The 22,378-nt window shown below is 39.3% G+C and overlaps 1 protein-coding gene across 2 annotated transcripts in view; it reads left to right on the forward strand.

Moving 5' to 3' along the window:
• Positions 1 to 22,245, forward strand: part of ITGB6 (integrin subunit beta 6) — a 70,145-nt gene extending 47,900 nt beyond the window's left edge. For both annotated transcript variants that reach the window (XM_027130263.1, XM_027130271.1), the window contains 5 exons: positions 986 to 1,208; positions 3,983 to 4,080; positions 8,805 to 8,924; positions 14,310 to 14,476; positions 20,112 to 22,245. In XM_027130263.1, coding sequence (XP_026986064.1) covers positions 986 to 1,208; positions 3,983 to 4,080; positions 8,805 to 8,924; positions 14,310 to 14,476; positions 20,112 to 20,210 — 707 coding nt within the window. In that variant the 3' untranslated portion in view covers positions 20,211 to 22,245. The remainder of the gene's footprint in view (positions 1 to 985; positions 1,209 to 3,982; positions 4,081 to 8,804; positions 8,925 to 14,309; positions 14,477 to 20,111) is intronic.
• The last annotated feature ends 133 nt before the right edge of the window (positions 22,246 to 22,378 follow it).

The raw sequence follows: 22,378 nt of genomic DNA on the forward strand, positions 1-22,378 counted from the left end.
AGGTAAGTGGTTTTTTAGAAAATGTAATCATGCTTCTATATGAATATGTCTATAATACTGTATGCCATAAACACTTTTAACAATTCATTCGTTGGTGTATAGGCTAGGCTACTGGGAAGCAATTATGTCAATTATACTAGGCTACCATAAAGCAATCATATTGCTGCTTCTTCATTATCAAGGCATGAATAGCTATACCTATAAATAAATATGAATTTCTTTTTCACATTATCTTTTCATTTTTGATGTCTAATGTTGGTAAGTTGTATAATATCTACAGTGTTATAAGACAATATTGATGTAGGTACTGCCAGATGATTCATCTTGTAAATTTACGGCATTGATAAATACAGTATGGTACTGTAAATGTATTTTCTCTTCCTTATGATTTTCTTAATAACATTTTCTTTTCTCTAGCTCACTTTATTGTAAGTATACAGTATATGATACGCATAACATACAAAATACGTGTTAATCAACTGTTTACTTTATCAGTGAGGCTTCCAGTCAACAGGAGGCTGTTAGTAGTTAAGAGTTGAGGGAGTCCAAAGTTATCCTCAGATTTTGGCCTGGGGGGAGGAGTGAGAGTGGGGCGGGGGCGGGGTGTGTCAGTGCCCCAACCCATGCGTTGTTCAAGCGCCAACTGTATATACACACACATACTTGCACACACACACCAAGTAGCTATTATAGGCTTCTGGTCTATCTTATTTCATCTGGTTATAAATTCTGTTGGATATAACATCAGGCAATCAAGTTGGTTCAGTTAAGAGACCAGATCAATGAATATACACAGTTTGCAAAATACGTGCCATAAAATCTATCTACGCTTACTCCCCCCCCGCCAGCACCCACACACACGCACTCACTTTTTTTCTCGTTTTTTTCTTGTCTTTTTGATGGTGTTCAAAGGCAAAGAGAAAAGATGGCCCCCAAGATCCAGAAGTGGCTTTAGCCCTAAGAAACCCAGGGCTTTGTTTTGCAGATAACGGCGACTGTGACTGCGGCGAGTGCGTGTGCAGGAGCGGCTGGACGGGCGAGTACTGTAACTGCACCACCAGCACGGAGCCCTGCATCTCCGAAGACGGGGAGCTTTGCAGCGGGCGAGGGGGCTGTGTGTGCGGCAAGTGCGTTTGCACGAACCCTGGAGCCTCGGGACCCACCTGCGAACGTTGTCCCACCTGTGGCGATCCCTGTAACTCTAAATGGTAATGTCTCTACGCTCACCAGTCCTTCCTGTCCATAGGGTTCATGGTGATCAAAGTTATAATGACGTTTTATACACTCAGACCTCAGATTGTTCTTGCCGGCTTTGGTCTCCAAGCCTCCATTAAAACACACAAACCTGCAGGGCCCCTGCGATCGTCAGCCTGGAACGTCAGCCTCTCCCTTGCCTCTCAGCGCTGATGATCCAGGACCACAAAGTCACATTTCTGCAAGAGAGCCTAGCCGGGAAGCTGAGCTGGTGTCCCACGCTGATAACATCGACAGTCTCTCCCTTACAGTACCAACCACACATCAGGAATGCCCTGGGAGTAGACTGAGGACACTCACATTCAGTACTTTTTTAAGGGAAACAGACAAGCTTCTTTCTTATCTAGACGTTTATAGCCTGACCTTACTGATTCATTCCTATCTATAAACTCATAAAGGCAAAGAGGCAGAAAGATGATCTTGGCTTTCCATTCCTTCCCTCTTCTTTACCACTCATGCTCTTTGGCACCTTTCTTTGGTTGTCATTCTACACAGCTATTGTGACTGACACTTTCTTTTATACAATGTGAACAACAACAGCAACAAAACAACCGCATTGTTTTTATTTGCCAGTAAAAAAACAAAAAAAAGTTTCTTTGCTTGGCAGCTAACTTCTTAATGAAAGTGGGGCAACATTTGCAGGTTAAGTGAAGCAAACCTCCAAATTGGCTGTGTTAGGACATTGCAGGTGTAATATATTATACAGCAAACGTGCTTAAGTAGTTCATACTTTCATTAACTCTGGTACCTAAAATGGGGACATGTGCATTTCCCATGTAAACAAAGTAAGAAAATCAATATCAATATTCACTCAGTGGTTGGTCACTATCCAAGGTGTCAGAACTTCTCTGTCCCTGTGCCTGGACATACGCCAAGAGAAGCACGGGTGCAAGGTTAGACTTACTTGAATAGGATTTAATATAAAATGTCATTTCAAGGTATTTCTTCTATTATTTTTCTATTTTATCTTCTCTGTAAACAGGATTCAATCTTCTTTGAAAAATTTTTTTATTTTACTATAGTTGATTTACAGTGTTGTGTTAGTTTTACGTGTTCAGCTTCAGATTCTTTTCCATCATAGGTTATTACTAGATATTGAATATAGTTCCATGTGCTATACGGTAAATCCTTGTTGTTTTCTATTTTATATATAGTCGTGTGTGTATGTTAATTCCAACTTCCTAATGTATCTCTCCCCTTCCCCTTTCCCCTTTGGTAACCAGAAGTTTGTTTTCTTTGTCAAACATAATTCAATCTTAAATCTGGTTTATAAGACGTGAAATTAATAGTCCAAGTAGTTTGAATTTGAGAAATCGGGTAGAGTGATCCCCTTGGTGTTTGTTAGTTTTGAGGTGAAACCGTTCTATTTATTCTTTCATGCACTTATTTATCAAATAGGTATTAAGTACTTACTATAGGCCAGGAATCATGTTAGGCCATAGACATACAGTGATACTGAAACAGTTACAGCTCCTGCTGTCACAGCTGCTGAGCATCTACTGGGAAAGACAGAACATTTTAAAAAGTAATTATAACGATATCTGGGCTAACAGTCACAATAAGGGATAGAGAGGGTGCAGTGGAACTCTATGGCAGGAGATAAAGCTACCAGACTAGCTCGGGCGGCCATCAGCGGGATGCACAAAGGTGTAGAGCCTTCAAGGGCTTTCGCAATCTCAAGCAGCCCCACTGCAAAACCACTCCAAGTAAATATATAACCCAGATACGTGCAGTGTGCTTGCAGTGCAAAGACCACTTCCAGGTAAGACTGCTACCCCTACTCCACGTAGATTGCTGCTCCTAAACCCTTCCAGCAGAGGAATTCAGAAGCTTCCACTACGAGGGAACTAACTGATAAGGATCAGGGAAGGCTTGCCTAAGAAAGTGCTGTTTCAGCTGAGAGTTGGTGAGGCATGGTGGGCGTGGGGAATGTTTCCAGCGCTTAGAGGAGCACACCTTTCCTGGGCCAGCATAATGTGTGCCCACAGTAAGAAAACTTGCAGCTTTGGGTTACTCCAAACACTATCCATCTGTAAAGTGATTGTCAGCACGAGATTAATTCAGGGTCTAAGTTTACTTTCCTGTGTAGACATCATTAGAGTAGCTTAATTCCTGGGCTATGTTCTTGGAAATACACTTTTCTATAAGTAGCAATCCTTTATTTAAAAACCTGCATTAATGAGGACCCAGGCTGTAATCCTCAGCTTTTGAAAATACCCCTATCAAGGCTTGGACGCATTCAAAAGGGTTACAGAAAAGTGAATCTTTAAAATAGTCATTCAGGACATATGAGAATTCTTGGAATTCTTGTTAAAACACAGACCATTTCTATTAAGAAAGTCACACTTTGTCTAGTACCATAAACCCTTCCCAGGAAAATGTTTAATGAAAATATAGCTAAATCAAATACCAAAATAATTGGGTTTTTTGTTGTTGGGGGAAAAAAAATTTTAATCTAACCAATCAGAAGCAATCAGTACAGATGAATGAGGATAGTAGCTATTATCAAGGCTGGCTCATGGAACACTGATTACTGAATGGAATTCAGAATAAAGGAGTTTCCTCTTGGACATCACCCAACCATCTTTCTGAAAGTAACGAAACACAATATCCTCTCTGAGACACTCCTATAGCCAGAACCATAGTAACAGCATTAAAGCAACATCCCAGCTGCGTATCTATTTTCCACCAACACAAACTGATCAACTCTGTTGAATAATGTTCACAGGAGCTGCATTGAATGCTACCTGTCTGCAGATGGCCAGGCCGGAGAAGACTGTGTTGACAAATGCAAATTAGCTGGTGCGACCATCAACGAAGAAGAAGGTTCTGCTTGTTTGAAATTGCTTTCCTTTCCTTTGCACAGTTTTGGAGAGGCAGAAATTCGGTGGAGGGCTCTTCAGTAGCTCGACCTCATTTGTACTAGGGTGTTAATTCACTCGCATTCATTTCTAAGAGTAAATGCATTCCAGAAGGCTAAAGACTTGATGGTTTGGGAGACAATTTAAAGTCCCGGCTATGCTATTTGCTCTGTTGCAAATTCATCTCTGCTTAACACATGCAATTGGAGAGAATTCCAGAACGCTATATTTTTTTGAATTAGAAGAGTGGAAAATTGAAGAAATAGCTAAATGTTAACCTGCTAACCTGAAATCATCCTCTATCGTCCGATTACCTTATTTCACGATCGGACAAAGTAAGGTATAATATGGGTTTTCTGACAGCAACTCTCAGACACCAGGCACTTTCTGGTTAGTGGCCATTTTTCCTGCCCTCCCCTGCATATGCTTTTACTCCCAGCTTTCCAAACATAGGCATTACATGGTCATCCTTAATTCCCTGTTGCCTTGGTCCCAAACTACGAGAAGGGCCTGTTACCTTTAACTGCTAAGCAAACTCTGCTCTTGCTTCCGCCTGCCATTTTTGAAGTTACTTACTTAAAATCAGATTCTTTCTAATGGCAAGATGTTATCTCAAATCTGTAAATTGGTTGTATTTTAGCTGGTAATGCATTTAAAAAATAACTTGTGAACTTTAAAACAAAGCCGATGACTGACTTCTCCCAAAGGGACCGTGTGGGGGGATTTGTTTTTCCATCATCACAAACTCCCTGCCTTACCCCTGCTGCTCAGGTAGGGACGTTGTTCTGCACGCCTCAGAGGCACCGCCACGGTGCATCTCAGGAGGAGTGGGATAACCAAGACGATCATTTATGACACTCTAGGATATGTATCTTGAATAGGCGAAGCTAGAATACAGAAATTAATCCATTTCCAAAGTGAAATAAGTTAGTGATATTTATATTGTTTTGAAACTTACCAACATTGTTTTAAAATTGAGGTTTCTGACTGTGCACAGTTAAATAACCCTGTGTGGAGGGGCGTGATTAGTGCTCATGAAACCCCTTGCCTGTGCTTTTCTGGTGCCTCAGATAAATATGCCGAATAACCATAAATTGGACAAGACGGTATGTACCTTACACTAATACCGAAGGTAAGATGCAGTAGAAGCACCGAGTAAAGTGGGATTTGTAACCTGTCCACATTAGTAACTCGTACAAAATCTCAGCATATCCTTCTGGCTTCATTTCACAGCACACAGTTGGGATATTTACCAAGTGTTTTAAAGAAATGACTAAAAATTGCAGAAAATGCCCTGCAAATGACTAGAACTGAATTGACTAGCAGCGTGAGAAATCTAATGTGCTGAGGGGAAAAAAGAAGTAAACCTTGGAAACATGTAAATCATGAACAGGGAATTACTATATTTAAATACACAGTTTTCTGAGTATAGGTTATCATAAATGCTTGGATTTGAGAGGAAGACAAGATTCTCAAGTGGCATTTAAAATTTTTGCATTATTTTTCTTATATAATTGACTAAATTACCTTCAAAATAGGGGACTACAACTATTTCTAGCTCAGAAATCAAAAATAATAATTGGATTACCAGTACCGTTTAAAGCACTAATCTTGATGAATTCGAGAGAAAAACTATCCTTGTCAGCCTGTGAATTAAAAAAGTCACTCTTCTAATGGGCCTTTTTATAAGTCCTATTTCAAGTTACTCGTCCAGTTATGTTATTGATCATATTATCTTGACATTATCACAACATATTTGCTCTTCCACGGGGTCTTTTATCAGCCCATTCTCCCCCTAATAAGCACATGGAGAGTAAAGTAAGATAACCATAAACTTCATAATCTGAAGAAATTATTCCTCACCTGTGCTGTGGTGACTTGTGTGAGTATTTCTAAGGACATATGGTTTAACTTTATTCACTCCATTTTACTGAAGTAGAAGTTTTTAATTTACCCCAATATTCGTGTACTCAGAGCATTGTTACTCAAAGTGTGTTCCATGGAACACTAGTTCTGAAAGTGTTCAATGGACAAAAGCACCCATGGTCATATAAATTTTGTAAATAGGAAGCTAAGCTTTTTGTTTTCTTTGCAAGACTGAGAGTTGTCTTGTATATTAAGTTAAATGTGCATTGTGAATTTGCAGGAGAAGCAAAGGGGGGAATTAGAGTAAGGAGGGATTCTCAAACTTATTTGACCACAGAACTCTTTTTTTTCCCCCCCTTGGGAAACTGTTTTCTCTGAGAACTACTGCCTCAGCCCCAAAGGCGAGGTCTTAAACACATGGTTATCTTGATTCAATGGTGCAGACAGTTTATATTTTCCACATCTTTTCTGGACCTTCCCAGACCCCAGCCTTTTCACCTCCATTCTCACATTTCTTCCTTTTCTAAGTATGATTTCACGGACTGCCTGAGATCTTATTTTCATTGTATTATTCTAGAACAGCACTGCTAGCACTCATAAAAGTGGGTAAAAAAGAAAGGTCCATTTCTAATGAACCAACAAAAGAAAACCTTAGCAGCTAATTATGCAAATCTCCAGCCCAAGCTGGACCTTTTCACTGCACATTCAATAATGCATTTTAATACCCAAACACTACAAAACAGGCTAAATCTAGAGTCATAACAGTCATGCAAAGGAGTGGTGAAGTACTTAAAGCAAGAAGGGAGTCGTGACTCCAAGGTCATATTAGCGGTTCCATTAAAACTTTAAAAATCCTGGCCAAGTAAATTAAGCCTCCCTGTGCTTCAGTGTAGCTCTTTAAGGGAAAATAAAAAAGCAGGATTAATATTACTGAAAGGAGTATTATGAACTGTCCACATATTTTCTACCTGAGAATAAAATGTTCCATTAAGTAAGTTTGAGAGGAACAGGGCGGGTGTCCACTGTCACGGCAGAGACGGGGAGGGAAGGAAAAGAACACTCCAAAACAACAAAAAAAGCATATTCCCGGAGACTTCATGAATCCTTGCTAACTGGGTAGTTTGGTAGGAGAATGTGTGGTGGAGGTCATCTAAAAATGACCAAAGTATGAATTATATATACAGTTCTGTTGCTGTCAAACACATGAAATATCACAAATTTCACTAATCAAATGCTGCCCAGAGGTGCCCAAACCTCTTCATCAGAATCACCTCATTAAAAATACCGTTAACAATTCACTAAAATGCAAACTCCTGTCCAAACCACGGACTTCTCAACTCAGAAGAGCCAGGGTGGGTCCCTGGAATCCATCACTGCAGAACTCTGAGGTGATTTAGATGATGGTAAACATTTAGGACCAGATGAGAATAATTTGTAATTAGATTTCTTAATATTCCTATGTAAATAGATGCTTCTAATGGATCCAAAGACAGTTTGTTCACTTATATTTATCCTCTGAAATCTTATTAATAATGCCAAATGTTTTACTAGTCCCTGTTGTGATAGATAATACAGGCATGCTTCTTACAGACTCTGGCATGAGATGTTTAACTTATAAATTAAATGCAAAAACAACTTAATTTTCTATCTTGCTATGGCGATAGCATTGTTGAACCAAAAAATAGACTATTACTTAATTTTTCTTTGTTAGAATCAGAGGAACACATGTAGATTCTGTTTTATTAAAATCTTTTTATGTTGAAGCTAATGAGAAAAGTTATAGGTCTAACAAGACCATGTCCAAGATTATCTGGGACAGTCCCAGTTTTGTATTCTGACCCACTGTGTCATAATATACTAATTTTGGATCATATGTCTTAAAATTTTAGGATAAGAGCAAAAGGTCATTCTATTTACAGGTTTCTGAAAAAAAGTGTTTGTAACAGTATCATTAAAAACGTCTCTAACTTAGAAGATAAGAGAACTTTAAGCAAGTTTTTTGTTTTTTTAATTAGAAAACTCCTACGTAATTTTGGCATAGGTACCAGATCACTAAAATGGCTCATAAATAGTATTAGCATCTTAGACTGACCATTTTACTATATTATCAATTTCGGTCATGACATTCATTTTCTGCGTCTTGACTAAGCTCAAAATTTTTCTTCTACTTGGAAAAGATTTGAGGAAAACTGAATTTTTTTTTAATTGAGAAAAGGGCTATACTGAGTGGTAGGCCCACTGTCATCCTGGTCTCCTTTTATTCTGGGATTTACCTTTATCCTGGTGGTCCCTGAGCTACATAACACTTCACTTTCCATTTCCTCATATTAATTTATATTTACTGTTTTGACAATACGTGGCCAGCAATCTTGACTATGCCGTTGCGGGAAAGACCCCTTTAGAAATACCACTATCAGTTTGGACTGTGTAGTCCCTTTCTGAAATATAATCTCAGCTTCCTCCCAGATGCTGTCAGCCAAGGAGAACGTATAGCTTCCTCATTACCATAATCAGAGCCATCCTATTCCCAAGACAGCTAAGGGTACCTGCCTTGAAGTACTTCATTCTACTGAAATCCTCCCACCATCATTTTGATGGGTGCATTCGATGGTCAGTCCTGACGGACCACACCTGGAACTGTTCTTCTGGAACAGGAGTAGAAACTAAAACCTCAGTGGATAGGGAAAATTCTATGTCTTTTCTATTCCTGTTCTGCAATGTTGAAAATTCCTATTTGTATAATAAAACTCAGTGCTACTTTGCTTTAAAGAAAATCTCTTTTGGAATCTCATTTAACCTAATGAATGACTCTTTTATCTACAGATTTCTCAAAGGATAGTTCTGTTTCCTGTTCTCTGCGAGGAGAAAATGAATGTCTTATTACATTCCTAATAACTACAGATAACGAAGGGAAAACCATCATTCACAGCATTAATGAGAAAGGTGGGTGACATGCCTTCCCTTGCCAATGGTAAGAGATGTTACATGGGAGAGGAGAAAACAACCAGAAAGTTGCTCTGGGTAGCTTGCCAGGAAAGACATTTCCAAATTTTGATGGAGTGCCTCTACTTTCCCAGTGACTGAAAGATACCTGTTGAAAGGTTTGATATGTTCCAACGCCTCTTATTAAGACCAAAGAACAAGAGAAGTGTTTTTGTACCAATCCCTGAAAGCTGGCTGATGAATTGTAGAAAGGTGGACCAATTAAATGCAATGAAAGCAAAAGGTATGTTTTTAGGAAAGACTGACAGGGAAGAGAAGCATAGCAGTCTAAGAGAACGAGCTTTTTTTTTTTTTTGCGGTTCGCGGGCCTCTCACTGTTGTGGCCTCTCCCGTTGCGGAGCATAGACTCCGGACGCGCAGGCTCAGCGGCCATGGCTCACGGGCCCAGCCGCTCCGCGGCATGGGGGATCTTCCCGGACCAGGACACAAACCCGTGTCCCCCGCATCGGCAGGCGGACTCTCAGACACCAGGGAAGCCTGAGAATGAGCTTTGACTCAGGCAAACCTTGGCTCAAATCCTGCTCTACTACTTCCTTGACATTCTGGAAGATAATTGTCTCTCTGAGTCTCTATTTCCTCATCTGTAAAATGGGAAAAATAACAGTACTTTCTTCTAAGGGTTGATTCAATGATTAAATGAAATAATGCATGTAAAATATGTACCAGTTCATAACCTACCTAATGGGTCTTTAAATGATAATGCTGAGTCGGAAAGATGTGAACAGACAAGGAAGGAAGGAAGTGATCTGTAAAGGAAGTCAGAGTCTGTGAGTTGCTTCTGTGAGTTTTTCTCCTTACCAATTCATGGAGTCAGCTTGGGACTCAGGAAACCCTCACATAAAAATCTCATCTTCAGTGAAGGGGAGAGAGAAACTTGTAGCAGGTAGAAAAGAAATTAGTGGGGAAGGTATTGATACTTTTGTTGAGAAGTTCTTAACTTTTAGTAAGTTTCACCGGGGGAGCTTGTTAAACCGCCAGCCTCCTGAGTCAGCAGGCTGGATGTGTGGCCCAGGACTCTGCATTTTAACACTTCTCCAGGCGCCTCTGATACAGGTGGCTTCCAGACCTCCTCTGAGTGACTCTGCCCTAAAAGCCCTGGCTGCCTTCTTAGATGCGCACAGGTGCCTCACCTTTTCTGTCTTCAGTTAATGATGTGTCCCTAAACCTTCCTGGCAGAAATGACAGCTGCATTAAATCAGACCTCTCCAGATCTTGTCAGCAGCCTCCTCCTCCTTCCCTCAAAAGCTTGAGGCCTAAGTTCCGGCCCAGACCATAGCAGCAAGGGCAGGCTAGAAGACAGATGTGTTCTGTTGTGTGTGCTGGTTTATCGGTGGGCTGACAAAGTATTAAGTCCTGAATTTGAAACCAAGAGTACCAAGCTGCCATCACTTAAGAGTGTGAAAAGCAATGACAAAATTACCAAAAAGTAAGTTCAAGACGTTATGAACTAACCAAGCAAACACGATTAGAAAAGTATCACATTGCAGTGCTGAGGGTCAGGGAGGGAGGGGTCGGCACAATGCAAGAGACAAGTGTATGATGGTGACCTTGCCACTCAGGTGGGCAGAGTGCACCAGGAGACTTGCTCTTGAAAAGCTTCTGTAAATTGACTTCTTTGAAATGCATATGTAAAGGGCGTTGTAGAGGTCATTAGTTAAGAAAATCTAAGGTGAATCCTGCTGTACGAGGAAGAAATACTTTACAGTACGAAAACCGGCCTCCTCATTATGTATTTTATTAAGTCAAATTCTTCAAACTACACCCCCATCTTCTGTCTGTGACCATGGCAGTGGCTTTAGCCACTGAAATCAAAGCCATTCCTTATAATATTGATTCTCCTGAAAATATTGATTCTCCTGAAATCAAAGCCATTCCTTATAATATTGATTCCATTGGAGAAGCAAGTTCCAAACAAAAATGAACTTCCAGAGTAAGTTCTGTTTTTAATACAGGGGGTTTTGTATCTAGATGGTTTCATTTTGATTTTTTTTTCTTGTGAAACATTTTGGTTGATAAATGCTTGCTCATTACTGAACTGTTGGGTTTTTCTTCTTTATTCATCCACACAATATGAGTGGTACATCAACATGCCATCTTTCCGAGAGCCCTCAGATGCCCTGATATCTTTTTATTAAAGCTTTTTATTCTCCCTATGCTTTTGTAGCAGGGAATAGTGAGGGGAAAATGACCTCCCAGAAGTTTAACAGGAGTCACCTGACGGCTTCAAGGATGCTTCTTTCCTGGTAAATGTTCGAGCTCCTTGATAGGCCCGGAGCTTCCAGGGGCCCTGAGGACAGAGCCTGTCCCCAGGAATCTGTAGTCCCCTCTCACAGCTTTAAGACCAGAGGAACCCAGGGTAGCCGGTTGGAGGCAAGGAGAGAAAAGAGGCAAAATGAGAAAGGAGGATCTGAAGGTTAAGGATGCCCAGTATTCTTCAAACAAATAGAAAAAAAAAAAAACCACCCAGTGAAGGGTCACCATCAGTGTGTGTGTGAACATAGGGAGAGCTTCACTCATCTTTTTTCCTTTTGGAGGAAATTTCAGCCACATTCCTGAGAGCCACAGTCAGTGAATGATAGTTGGGGAGCCTTCCTAGCAGGGATATGGGTGTGGATGTTACACCCACAGTTTCCAACTTGGAGATTCCAAGCCCTTGAGGTCTTGAGGATAGAAAAGCGAGAAGGGTGCATTTGTTGTAATAATAATAATAATAACAGCAGCTCTCATTTATTGAGCCCTTACTAATACCATATATCAGGTGTTATGCTATATGTTTTACATGTATTGGTTCATTTAACACCCTCAACAACCATATAAAGCAGGTATTGCTATTATTTCCATTTTGCAGGTAAGAAAATTGAGAAGTTAATAATTTGCTAGGTCCTGCAGCAATTAAGTACCAGCCCTGATTGGGGATCTCCGGCAGTTTGGCCCAGAGCCCGTGCTCTTAACTACTGTGCTATACTGCCTCTCACTGGCTGTACAAGCATCATAAATATCTGAATCCCCCAAATAGGTCAGATCAGCACTCTCCCATGTCAGATCAGCACTCTCCCATAGAAATGTTATGCAAACCACGTTGTAATTTTAAATTTTCTAGTAACCACATTAAAAAAACATAAAATAATTTTAATAATGTTTTCTTTAATCCATTGCATCCAAAATATTGCTATTTCAGTGTACAATCAATATAAAATTATTAACGAGATATTTTACTTTTTTCATATCAAGTCTTCAACATCTGTGTGTATTTCACACTTAACACAAAACCTAATTCTGAAAAGTCACATTTCTAGTGACTATTGAGCAATAGCCACATGTGGTAGCGCAACCAGATTGGCAGCATTAGAAACTCAGCGCCTTAGAATTAGGCGCAGCGCTGACCCAGACTCAATAGGCAACCCTGGACGGAGCACAGTGATGGAGAAAGCATCTTGCCCCACCTACAAATGTCTTTAGTCTGAGCATCTCAAGAAATACTAAAGAGAGTATGGAAAGTGGAAATTTCTGTTGTGTAATACCTGCTCTGGAGCTTGGGCCAAAATCCTTTCTTGAGAAATGTTTAATTCTAAGGGACTCTAAGTTCTTAAAATAATTATCTCCACCAGGCCATGGCTGTTTCTCCATCATTTATTTCCTGCTGGAGAGCTCTCCTAATTCATGTTCTGACTGCAGGGTCTCAGCAAGCTTCATCTTGCTTCGAGCAGGAACATCCTATGCCCCACCCCAGACATTTCAGTCAAAGATGTAGCCAGTATACATTCTCATTGACACAGGCCTGCCACTTTCTTTGCAGGAGTGTTGCTAACTTATTAGAAGCAGCCATGGTTCATTTGCTATGCTAGAAACAGTCTTTAGATCTTCATACTGTAGTACCTATTTTATTAGCTCCTTTACTTATTTCTGCATAATCTCCTTAAATGGTTTTTTGGCCAAAGCACAAAAGTGTGTGAGGCCAGGCATCATGCGGTTAGGGGGCCATTAATTCCGCTCAAATTCAGATCAGCTATAGATCTTACCTTGAAAGAGGCATGACTAGTCCTGTGTGTATAACCCTCCTTTTTAAATATCTAAAAGCAATAAGAGTTAGGATAAACTGAGCATGATTCATTTCCTCCCAAGTTACCATGGATTTGCCTCACTTCTTGCAGAGGGAAACAGATATTTAATGATAATTTCTGTGTGGGATTTTTTTCTCCCATGAAAGCAAAGGGGGAGCTTAATTATAATGTTTCATTAAGAAATGTATCATCTCCCAGGCATATTGCAAGTATTATTAGTCATTCTGCTGTCAATGAGAGAAGGTACTGAGTAATTGCAAAATTATATTACTATCATCAATAGAGTCAAAATAACATTTCATAGAATGTTCAAGTAGAAAGGATTATACAGAACACCTAATTCCTCAAACTTCCCTGAAGATAAGAATCACTTGGGATACTTTTAATAATAAAAAATTTACGGCTCCATCTAGACCCACCGAATCAGAATCTCAGGGGTTCGGTCCAGCAATTTCAGGGGTGGGTTTAATAAGCATGAGCACCTGGGCTTAAATTTATCAGGAAGTTAAGGAAACACTAAACTCCCACATCTTTGTTTTACAGATGAGGGCACTGGGGCTCAGGGAGATGGAGGGACTTGATGGTTTCAGGCAGCTACTGTCCATCAGATGGGAATGGAACCCATCTCTCCTGAACCCAGTCCAGAAATTTTCCAGGACACCAGGGCACTGCATTAGAGTTGAAATAAAACTGAAAGCCATGATTGTCTTCTGTCTATATATTAAAAAGCCCAAGTAGTGTATTTCTCAGGGGTAGGTTGTATTTAATATTGAGTATAATCTCAATATTAGTATTGAGTATAATCAATACTCAAAATTGAGTATAATCTCCTATACGGTTCAAGAAAATTCATGAAAAAGTAAGTGTGTGTGTGTGTTTGTGTGAACACGTTCCATTTCTGCTTTATCATATACCCAGAAGAGACCATCTTTAGTAAACTATAGTCTTTTTATTGATCCTTTAAATATTCCATGGGTGTTAATTGTCACTGTTTTGAATTCGAATTCTTTTTGAGTCAGCCATTCAAGTATCTATCCATTTGCTTTGAATAACCAAACTCTTACTTTATCTTTTGTTCTACTTTGAATGAATAGGGCTACCCTTCAACAAGTAACTCTTTTTTTTTTTTTTTCCTAATTCAGCGAAACAAAAGGTGTTACAAAAGGAGAAAAAGTATGGTTGGAAATTTTCATGAGAAGTGTTTTCACTACATCAGAACATTAATTTTACCACTTTCTTAATATAATTTTCTTTACTTCCACAGACTGTCCAAAACCTCCGAATATTCCCATGATCATGTTGGGGGTTTCGCTGGCTATTCTTCTCATTGGAGTCGTCCTACTGTGCATTTGGAAGCTGCTGGTGTCATTTCATGATCGGAAAGAAGTTGCCAAATTTGAAACAGAAAGGTCAAAGGCCAAGTGGCAAACGGTATGTGCACACTTAGGGCTACTTCTTTTCCTGTGTAAAAGATGGGATGTCGGCTTTCTTCTGAGCTGGGAGAGTTAGAATGTCATGCTCTTTCTCTACTCCTCTCACCATGTCCCCAACAGCTTATTTCTGTTCTGCTTTGGGGACAAAGGGACCTCTGTCCATTATCTGGGACCCAGATAGCCCTCACAGCATACATTTCTCTCAGTGCAATGAGGATTTCCCCTACTCTGAAGCGTCTCGTGAAACTCCTTATACTGTATAGCTACTTAGAAACATCAAGGAAATGCATTTTATTCTTTACCACCAGGAGGATCCCGCAGGTCCCATTTGATAAAGTATAGGTGCTGTACCTAAATATTTCCATAACTCGGTTGTTAGAGCTAATGGAATAATGTTCATGAGTAGTATGACAGTTCATGCCAATTTCCGTGGAAATACTTATTACTCATAATAAGTTACAAAGTCAAGAAGGCTTTTTAAATACTGTCCAGTTAGTTTTTCTGAAAAACATAAATTTTAAACAGCTACCTGAAAAAAAAACCCCGAAGTATCAACTTTTAAACATATGTACTCAATAAATGTAATTTATGTGTCTCCTCTTCACAGTAGGCAAACACAAAACAGGACTCCGATTTTCTGTGTTTCTTTTCCACAGGAGAGATAATTCCATTTCTAGAGGCCCACAGAAACAATTTCATGGTTTTAATTTCATCTCTCTCTCTCTAATGGTGTGTCCAGCTATCTGATAGCAATTATCTTACATTGCTGATTCTAAAAACAGCGATATCACTGGAGGCAATACAGGCAAATACAAAGCTCCTTTGGGTTCATCTCCCCAAGTAAATTGATGTTAACACTTTTTGCTCTAGGTCTATAATATCTTCAATACCTAAAGCAAATGGAATGTTCTGTTTTGGATAAATTTATCTTGATAAGGAATGTTTATATCTTGTGCAGTTATTTTGAAACAACTATAATATATGGTGCAGCACAATGGACAATGAAAGTTTTTATCTACTTTATCTTCCCATTAAAAATGCCTTTAGACAGAACAACCAAATGCAATGTATGGATCTTGTTTTGATCCTGATTTGAACACTCTAATATATATTTTTGGACAACTGGAAAAAAGTTAATACAGACTGGTTATTAGACTGATAGCTAGGAATTATGGTTAATTCAATTAGGTATGATAATGGCATGAGGCTTTGCTAGAAAATAATTAAGGTTTATAATGAAAAAGGAGTGAAGGCTGGGCTTGCTTTTAAATAATTCAGCCAAAAGAGAGAGAGAGAGGGATAGTTAAGCAAGTGTGGCAAAGTCTTCATAACTATTGAATCTGGGTCTACAGAGGTTCCTGATACAGCCTTCCTCTTCTTCTGTGTGTGTGTGGAGTTTTCCTGATTAAACAAAACCCTTAGGAATGTCAAGTGAGGATTTGCAGTGAGGATATAAGGTATCCGTCTCTAACGAGGTAAAAATGTAACCTGACAGGTTAGTTTGGTGACTTAGAACCTAGTGCTATGAGGCCAAAGTGTTGGAGCAATTAACTTCACCTGACCCCCTGGCCACAGATGCTGTTATTAACTCTCATCCGCCGCCTGGCAGAGGTCAGAAGGCAACCAGGCAAAACAATCTGATTAGTGTGTACTCGTCAATCCCAAACTCCCAATCTATTCCTCCCCTACCCCACCCTTTCCCCTGGTAACCATAAGGTACACACTACTATAGATAAAACAGATCACCAACAAGGACCTACTGTATAGCGCAGGGAACTCGGCTCAATATTCTGTAATAACCTAAATGAGAAGAGAATTTGAAAAAGAAGCAAGCAAACAGACAAAAAACAATGTGATTCAGTTGGCGCAAAACACGATAGCAGCAGTTAGTCCAACAACCCCCAGCCCAGTGAAGTAGTCTTGACACTTTCGAATGTAAGAAAACTGAGGCTCAGAGAGGTTAAGAGACTTCCCAAACTGTTGGTCCATAGTGGAGCTAAAATCCTAATTGCAGCCTCTTCTTCCAAGCACAGCCTTGACCCTCCTAGAAGGAAGAGGCAGGTGTTCGCAAACAAGCGCTTGGGCAATTATGTGATGTGTATCTACTAACCAGCATATTTTCATGTTCTCCTACAAAGGCATGAATACTGACAAATGATTAATATCTTTAAAATAACATTTTAATTAACAGTTAATTTCCCCTAAAACATGAATTGTTTTCCCTCAGGATGTAGAACATGACTGAAATTCAAATGCTGAATTTTTGCTGTCTCTTCACCTAAAATAGAACAAAAATATGCATTAAACAGATAAAAGCATAAAAGAAAAATATTATTCCCTGTTAAATTGAGTTTCTTTGAATAACAAGTGTTTGATGTTCTGGACTAGATAATGACTGGGTCATAATTATTCACTTGGATGCAAAAGAGGTTTAATTCAAATAACTCAATTCAAATTTCACTAATATGTCCTATTGGAAAAAAAAGAATATTGCTCAGTGCATCCATTTTGGGGTCCTCGATTTGATTTTGTTTTTATCTAAAACCTGTTTCTTCTTGAAGAACTGAATTTGGTCTTCAAACCCCTGGGGATCTCCGGGGACAGTAGTGGGACTTCTGACCCCTAGGCCCCCATTAGACTCTAAAGGTGACAGAGCTCAGGATGCGAAAGAGCTTTGTCCTTGCCTCCTGAAACATTTCCTTCATCGTAGCTATGAAGAAAGGTTACCTTTTATTATGCTTTTAGATATTCTTTATGAAAACACAAAGGGAAGATATTTAAATCCATTTTTGATTCAACATTTTTTCTAGGATGACAAGTCATTAACTAGAGGCAAAAATGTTCAGTCTGACATTCGTTGCAGTCATGGATTGATTTTGTACTGTGCTAAGCAAATCAGGTCTGCGTTTGGCAGTTAGGCAATCATTAAGGGAGCTGTGGGTCGTGACAGAGAGCTTTCTTAATACCACTTTTTCAAGCTCTAAAAATGTGCCATTGCCTTTGTAAAATCCACAGCCTAAATTAGCAACCCCCAGACTCCTGGGGGAATCAGCCTGGTCACCCCAGATGGTTGGGGGAAACCTGACCTTGCCTAAATAGTGCAGGAGTGCAGACCCACCCGAAATGGAGCCAGACCTGAACCTGTGTCTCAGCTGGAAATCCTAGGTAGGGAGGTTGCCACCTACGTGGCACTAGAGGAGGCTGGTGGGACATTGCCACACTTTCACCTGCCAACAAAATCCTGTTTGAGCTAAGTTCCTGTTTCTCCTAAGTTCTGATCATCAGCTGAGGACAGGAAAAAACACTACTGCCCCCTGACAATGTATACTTGCTGTTCCCCACTTTTAAGCTTCCACCTTACCCTCCTACTGTGGTGGGATCTGCTTCATCCCTCAACCCTATTAGCATGCCCAGGCCCTATAACTAGCTTCTTAAGAGATGCTCCCCCCACCACTAATATTGTAGACCTTGATAAACAAAGTTGCTTCAAAACACAGAATGAAAACTGCATAATCAAAATTAAACATTCAACTAAATGTCCGCAAAATAGCATTGTGTATTCAGTCAATTGCAACTCAAGGCACCTCCTTTGTCGTGCATATAAATTATTTTTAGTGTGGGATGTTTGACATGATCTGGGATGGGGCCCACAACAGAACTCCTAGTCCTACAAAGATCTTCCCTGACCCTGCTCACAGACTATTTACTCTTAACCGAGTGTCCTTTCTGTTTCCTAAGTCCCTCTATTCCTCCAGGACAGTACCCCACCCATCATTCCCAGCCTACACATTTTACTTTTTCCATCTTTCCTCTTCAGTTGAGTCCTTTATTCTTCTGTAGCCAACTTAAACTTAATAGCTTGCAATCTCTTAAATTTAATAGAATTCTACTCATGATTTTTGTTTGTAAACAAGACTCCACTTGCATCTAAGACCACATAAGTCTGCCCTACACCCTCCAAATCTCAAGTTCTTATTGTAGTAGGACTAAGTAAGGACTGTAGGGTCCTTATGATTATCCAGGCTGACCTCAGGAGTAGAAGCAATATGGTGACTTGGCCTTCACTCATCATCCACCACCAGGTAACCTCTTCTATTTTTGCCTTCATTACTGAGATAGCATCTCTCTCCAAAGGCACATGGACAAAGGTAACGTGTTACTCAGTTAGAGGTCAGGCCACTGGCTCTGGGCAATGTAGAAACAGGTGCAGGTGTGGTTCCTCCTCACAATGAAGACACTGTAGCGAATCCAAGGGCAACAAGTGGGAGAGGACAGGGAATGGTTTCCAGTTTTATTCAGTTCCTCTGAGAGGCAAGAGAAATGTACTGAGGAGACAAGTACAATTGTGTTTTTTTCAAACCTATGCCTAGAAATTGCTACCATCTCTGCAGTTCATGGGATAAGGAGACCAATGTATAACATTTAGTAATTTGGAAGGTTAGAGGTGGTACCCAGACTCCATAATACTCAGAAATGGGCTTGGAAATGTTGAGTCCCAAAGCCCTGGGGGGAGATATCTTTAGTACCCTCTCTAGGACCTAAAAGAAAAGGAAATTCCAAATGTGAAGAAGAGTTATAAGTAAGTACTAATAAGGAGAGGCAGCATTTATTAAACACTTACTATGTGCCAGGCACCTGCTGAAGTACGTTACCTCATCAACCTTGGGAAATGGGAGGGAAGAAACTGCTCCTCACCCAGACATTGTTCCTGCCTGGAACAATGAAACCAAAGGAGAGAAGTGGGAGGATCAGGCTGGGCATTTCTCCAAACACCTAGAGAGCTTTGGTCCTTCTGGTCCTGGTGACGGCACCTGGAAACACATCTACAGCCAAACAGCACAACTGAATTATCCAGGCTTTGGCACACAACCTTTCTATTGCCGCAAGGGCAAAGCTGTCTTGCCCAACCTGCCTTGGGACCTGTACTCCTTCATGAGCCCAGCGTCCCCCATGTCAGTCTCTTGTGACTCCCTCGTTCCCACACTGTTATTCTCTAGTGAGGAAAAGCCACTGAATTCTTTTACTATCCACATCAGGTGTTTGCTGTCCTGGGGATCTTTCTCTGCTTCTCTCAAGCAGCTAGCTGTCACTCTTCCTGAATTTTGGTCTCATTTTAGCAAGATTATTTGTGCCCTTGTTTGATGCCTCTCACCAGCAACACATTTCTTAAAGGCGGATACTATGTCGTTCATCTTTGTGTGCTTCTACCAGTTCACTTTTCCCATTTTTATTTTTTACATTTCACTTTTGGGTTCCCTATTGGTTCATTCTATTCATTCAATAAATTCCGAGTGCCTACTGTGAGCTAGCTTTCAGCTCTGATAAAACAGCAGTGACCAAAACAGCCAAAGTCTTGTTTTCTATCCACGATTTAGTGCATTTCCAAAAAGGGTAAGATTTCTAGGTTGCACGCATAGGACTGGTTCTTCATAATAAAAAAAATAAAGATGTATACATTTTTAAATGCTAAAATTATGACATATCAAATTAATCAAAACTATTCAAACGCCTTTCAAGATTGAGCCTGACTCTCAACTTCCAATCTGTAATACACAATGAAATTATTTAGCTATATTAAAACCATGTAATAACATAATATACATACTTTCATTTGGACCTTTTTTTTTTTTTAGGGAACCAACCCACTGTACAGAGGCTCCACCAGTACCTTTAAAAATGTAACCTATAAACACAGGGAAAAACAAAAGGTAGACCTTTCCACGGATGGATAGAACTACTTTACGCACGGAAAAAGTCTGTTTCACTGATATGAAATGTTAATGCACTATTTAATTTTTCTTTCTTTGTTATTTCAAAATGAGGTTGGTTTAAGATAATAATAGGTCATTTGGAGATCAGTCATTCTCTGTGTGAAGGTTAGAGACTATGTTGGCAGGTTCAAAATAATCAAGAAGAGAAATATCCTTAAAAAAGGGGTGACTTTGGGGATCATTTCAGGAATACTAACTCTGTTGCATTAATGTCTCAAAAAATCATCAAAATAATTCATGGGGGCCTGATTTGCATTTAAAAAATGTTTGAAATTAGAATCTCATTTCTTGCAGGAATACCTGACATCTTTGTCTCAGCAAAGTCACAAAGTCCATATGCTCACATTATATACTCACACTTGCCAATGAATTCTAAACTTTTAGTAAATCTGCCCTTTCCTAAAGGAGGATTTTTTTTTAATTTATGAAAAAATGAGATGCTGACTTTTATTTCAGCCGTAGGATGCAATTCTTCCAAAAATATCCCACGTGTAAGAATGAAAATGAAGTGTTAATAATTTCTGCGGATTTGAATGTACCCAAAAGTCAAGTATTTTGTTTTACAGATGAAGAAGAAGTAATTTATAAATTAGGAAGTCACCAGTAAAAAACAAAAATAACAAGCCTATCATTAGATTATGTTTAATTACCTGAAAATAATCTTCTATACTCAGTTTCCCTATTGACCCTGAGTTTTCAAACTATTACTCCTTCTGTATTTCTCAACCCATTTTACTCAGTTTCACAATCATGTAAACCCTGTAAATGTCATGTGAAAGTTTTAATTTCTTGTTAAAAAATTTACTTTAAATGGTTAGATAGCTTATTCAAAAAGAGCTCCAATAATATACAAAATGACCATGGGTTAAACAGAATAAAATTGTTAGTGGTTTTAAATCAAACACATCAAGAGTACACAAGTCTCTCATGAGTGATAGGCTTATTTAAATCTATATTCTTTTCTCATTTGCATAACACAGCTTGCACATTTCAGTTGCATATGGTGAATATGTTACTTTAAAAAGTAAGATTTTACTTGCAAAATACATGTGGGTAATTAGGGATCCATAGGTTAATTGAAGAGATGAACTCTGTAGAATATTATTTTTTATAGTTAATACTGTTTTACAAAACACTTTCATCTCATTTGATCCTCACAAGGAAACTAAGCCTCAGAGAGTGGGTAGAACTGGTCCAGAACTGAGGTCTTCTAGGTCCAAGCCATTGCTTCTTCCCACAGGGTGAGACTGACTCTTGTCAGTGAAATGATAGAAAGATTTTGTTAAGTAAGTGATAACTACCATTTGTTTGATAATGTAGTGACTAAGCAAATAGCACTTAAACTACTGGAATGTAGGTGAGGTCTTGTGCTTTTGTGCAATGTTTATTACCTTTGAGTAAATTGTAATGTGAAGCCTTTTACTAGGTGAGTACTTCATTATCCACTGAACTGGCACAGATTAATCTACAGTAAGTCTCTTCAATTCTATCAGTTAGCTTGGTACACATTTGATCACTTGGAGACTTTTTTTTTTTCAGGCTTCTAAATAACTCAGGTAAATTAGACACTTGGGTAGTATACAGTTATACTAAAAGAATTACTAATCACTTGGGAAACCTGAAGGGCTGATGTACCCATACGTTCCTGACTGAAGCTCAGGGTCAGTGGGAAATCTAGAGCAAGAAGGAAGTTGCAATACCAATGACACAATAGTGGTATTCATCTCTACATGTGATATTTTTGTATTATTACTGGAATGGGATTTTAGAATATATAAATTTCCTTTGTGTATATATTGGGGAAGGTAGAAAAGAATCTGCTATTTCTCTGAATACTGTTTTGACCCAAGGCTGGACCTTGAAAAGGCCAAAACATTAACAGTAGTACTTCTGTTCACTGAAGAGTTATGTTACGTGATGATAAAATGGGTTTTTTGTAAGCTGTTTTATTGTATTTTGTGTTGACATAAATAAACATGGTAATTTAAACAATGAACCTTAGATGAATGGTAATTCCTTTTATTTACGTGACACAAAACCCTCTTCTTGGATTTCTGGATCCCTGGGTGACCTGTTCTGACCGCCTTGCTGGTCTCAGTCTGGGGCCAAAGAGAAGAGCAGAAAGAGGC

Source organism: Aethalodelphis obliquidens, unplaced genomic scaffold, assembly GCF_003676395.1.
Source record: "Aethalodelphis obliquidens isolate GAN/ISIS:26980383/991018 unplaced genomic scaffold, ASM367639v1 scaffold2, whole genome shotgun sequence".
NCBI classification, from domain to species: Eukaryota; Metazoa; Chordata; class Mammalia; order Artiodactyla; family Delphinidae; genus Aethalodelphis; species Aethalodelphis obliquidens.